Here is a 2,047-nt window from a genome sequence, read left to right as displayed (position 1 = left end):
TTAAGGGGCCTCCACATCTCTCTCTTCTGGCCCATCAGAAGTAGAGGTCTCCGCAGCCTCATCCTTGCTGCCCACCAGTGGCTCTTCCTCCCCCTTTAGGCTGGGGGCTGGCCCAGGCTTTAGCTCCTCCAGCGCCATGGAGCCCTGGCGAGACTTCCGTCTACCAAAGAAAGTGGTAAGTGTGGGCCGCTGGCCAGACCCCTCCCCCTGGGGGACCCCAGAGTCATTGTTACCCCCGGACGCTCCCTCTGTTATTGTCGCGGCCTCCTCATGAGACACCTGGGCTACCCCAGCCCAGGCATTTGCCACCCCGTTGTGCTTTCCACTCCTGCTTAGTGTCAGTACTCCTGTCTTCCGCTTCTGCCGCTGGTGCCACAGCAGGAGTAATGCCATGAGGAAAATGACCACCAGCAGGGCCACAAGCACAGCTACCAGCAAGGTGCCATTTGTCTCCCAACCTGAATTTGGGGAGGACCTACTGCTTATGTTTGTGGAGGACGTTGGGCTGGATATTTTTACTCCAAAGGTGGGGGAGCCACTGGTCCCCAGGGGGGTCTTCAGAGACGTAGTTGCCATGGTGACAGGAAGTCCACTGGTCTCCTTGGAGGTCTTTAGAGAGCTAGTTTCCATGATGACAGGGGGTCCGCTGGTCACATTGGAGGCCTTCAGAGAGCTAATTGCTGTGGTGATAGGGGGTCCACTGGTCCCATCAGAGGTCTCCAGAGAGCTAGTAGCTGTGGTGACAGGGGGTCCACTGGTCCCACTGGAGGTCTCCAGAGGGCTAGTTGCCATGGTTTCACCAGTCGTAGTATGGAATCCTGCAGATTTCATTACTGGGACAGCAGGTATACTGGTTGCATTAGAGATTTCCAGGGGCATTGATAATGTTTGGGCCGAATCTTTCTGGGAGCTTATTGACTCATTTACAGGAGGGCCCCTGCTGGCAGCAATGGAAGTCCCAGGAGAGGAAACCTCATTGGCTGTATAGGGAGTTGAGGAAGGCGGGAAGATCTTGTGCTCAGTGCTGTCATCTGTCTTAGGGACCTCGGTTGTTGCAAAATTAGATGTCGTTGAGTTGAATTTTGTGGTCTCATAGATATCTGAGACCAAAGAAGCAGAGTATGCTGTGGGTTCCAACTCCTGCAAAGTAATTGTGCCGTCCGGAGACTCTGAGCTCGTGTTTTGGGCCCAGACGCTCCCAAAGAGGAGGAGAAGCAGGATCATTTCCAAAGCAATAGGCATGAGCAGGAGTTGGGACCTGAGGGTGGGGAAGTTGAAGAAATAGAATACATAAGGAGCTGGGGGTGGGGGGCAGGACCTAGCCAGGCCCTCCCTCCTGCCCACTTCCCTGCCAAATGCCGGGCCCAACTCTGCGGTTCAACGGCTTTTTCCACCCTTGCTTTTACTAGTATCAGAAGTAACAAGACGCTGGCAGCTCCCCCATCGAATCTACCCCATAGGCCCCCTTGGGCGTTGGCAGCCCCGGCTCCAGCAACAGCCACCCCCTCCTGGCCTGCACTGACCCCATTCAGCCCCAATGGCTCCTCGTCCTCTTTTCCCATTATCTATCAAGGTCTTCTCAAGCCAGAGGCACATTCCCAGGTCCACTGAAGCCCCTGCCCCACCAGGTCACACCACTTACCAGCTCAGTGGATAAGGGCACAGGGCTGGGACCAGGCTGCTCCAACTCCTGAAGCTGGGGCAAGACTGGTGGAGGGGCCTCAAGGGGAAAGGAAGTGGCCCTGGCTCCACCCACCCCAGCATCCTGCCCCACCCGCCCTGCTCCTACATTGCCGTGTGATGAGAGAGGCATCACTCACTCTTTCAGGGTCTGAGATGATGACAGGGGCTCTGGGGTCTCAGCTGAAGCAGGTGGGGATGGTGGGCGGGGTCTGGAATGGGGATTCCCGGGTCTCCTCTGGAAAATGGGATGGCAAGCCGCGAAGCTGGGAGAGGGATATGTGTCAGAGCAGGGGTGGTGGAAATGCATGCTTGAGAACCAGGGGGTGCGGAGGAGGAGATGGGAGGGGAAGGTGGTTTCCTTTGC

The 2,047-nt window shown here is 56.7% G+C and overlaps 1 protein-coding gene across 1 annotated transcript; it reads right to left on the bottom strand.

Moving 5' to 3' along the window:
* On the bottom strand, window positions 1-1,764 carry SPN (sialophorin). The gene is made up of 2 exons (XM_030871739.2): window positions 1,643-1,764; window positions 1-1,258 (listed from the first exon to the last, which is right to left on the bottom strand). Exons 1-2 carry the CDS (start codon window positions 1,762-1,764, stop codon window positions 1-3), a joined length of 1,380 nt encoding a protein of 459 aa, XP_030727599.1.
* Window positions 1,765-2,047: the final 283 nt, after the last annotated feature.

Source organism: Globicephala melas, chromosome 15, assembly GCF_963455315.2.
Source record: "Globicephala melas chromosome 15, mGloMel1.2, whole genome shotgun sequence".
Classification (NCBI taxonomy): Eukaryota; Metazoa; Chordata; class Mammalia; order Artiodactyla; family Delphinidae; genus Globicephala; species Globicephala melas.
This window is presented reverse-complemented; position numbering and strand designations above follow the sequence as displayed.

Coding starts and splice junctions, on each gene's coding strand:
- SPN (XM_030871739.2), bottom strand. CDS start 1,764: ATGCTGGGGTGGGTGGAGCCAGGGCCACTTCCTTTCCCCTTGAGGCCC. Junction 1,259..1,642: donor TGCCCTTATCCACTGAGCTG/GTAAGTGGTGTG, acceptor CCCCACCCTCAG/GTCCCAACTCCTGCTCATGC.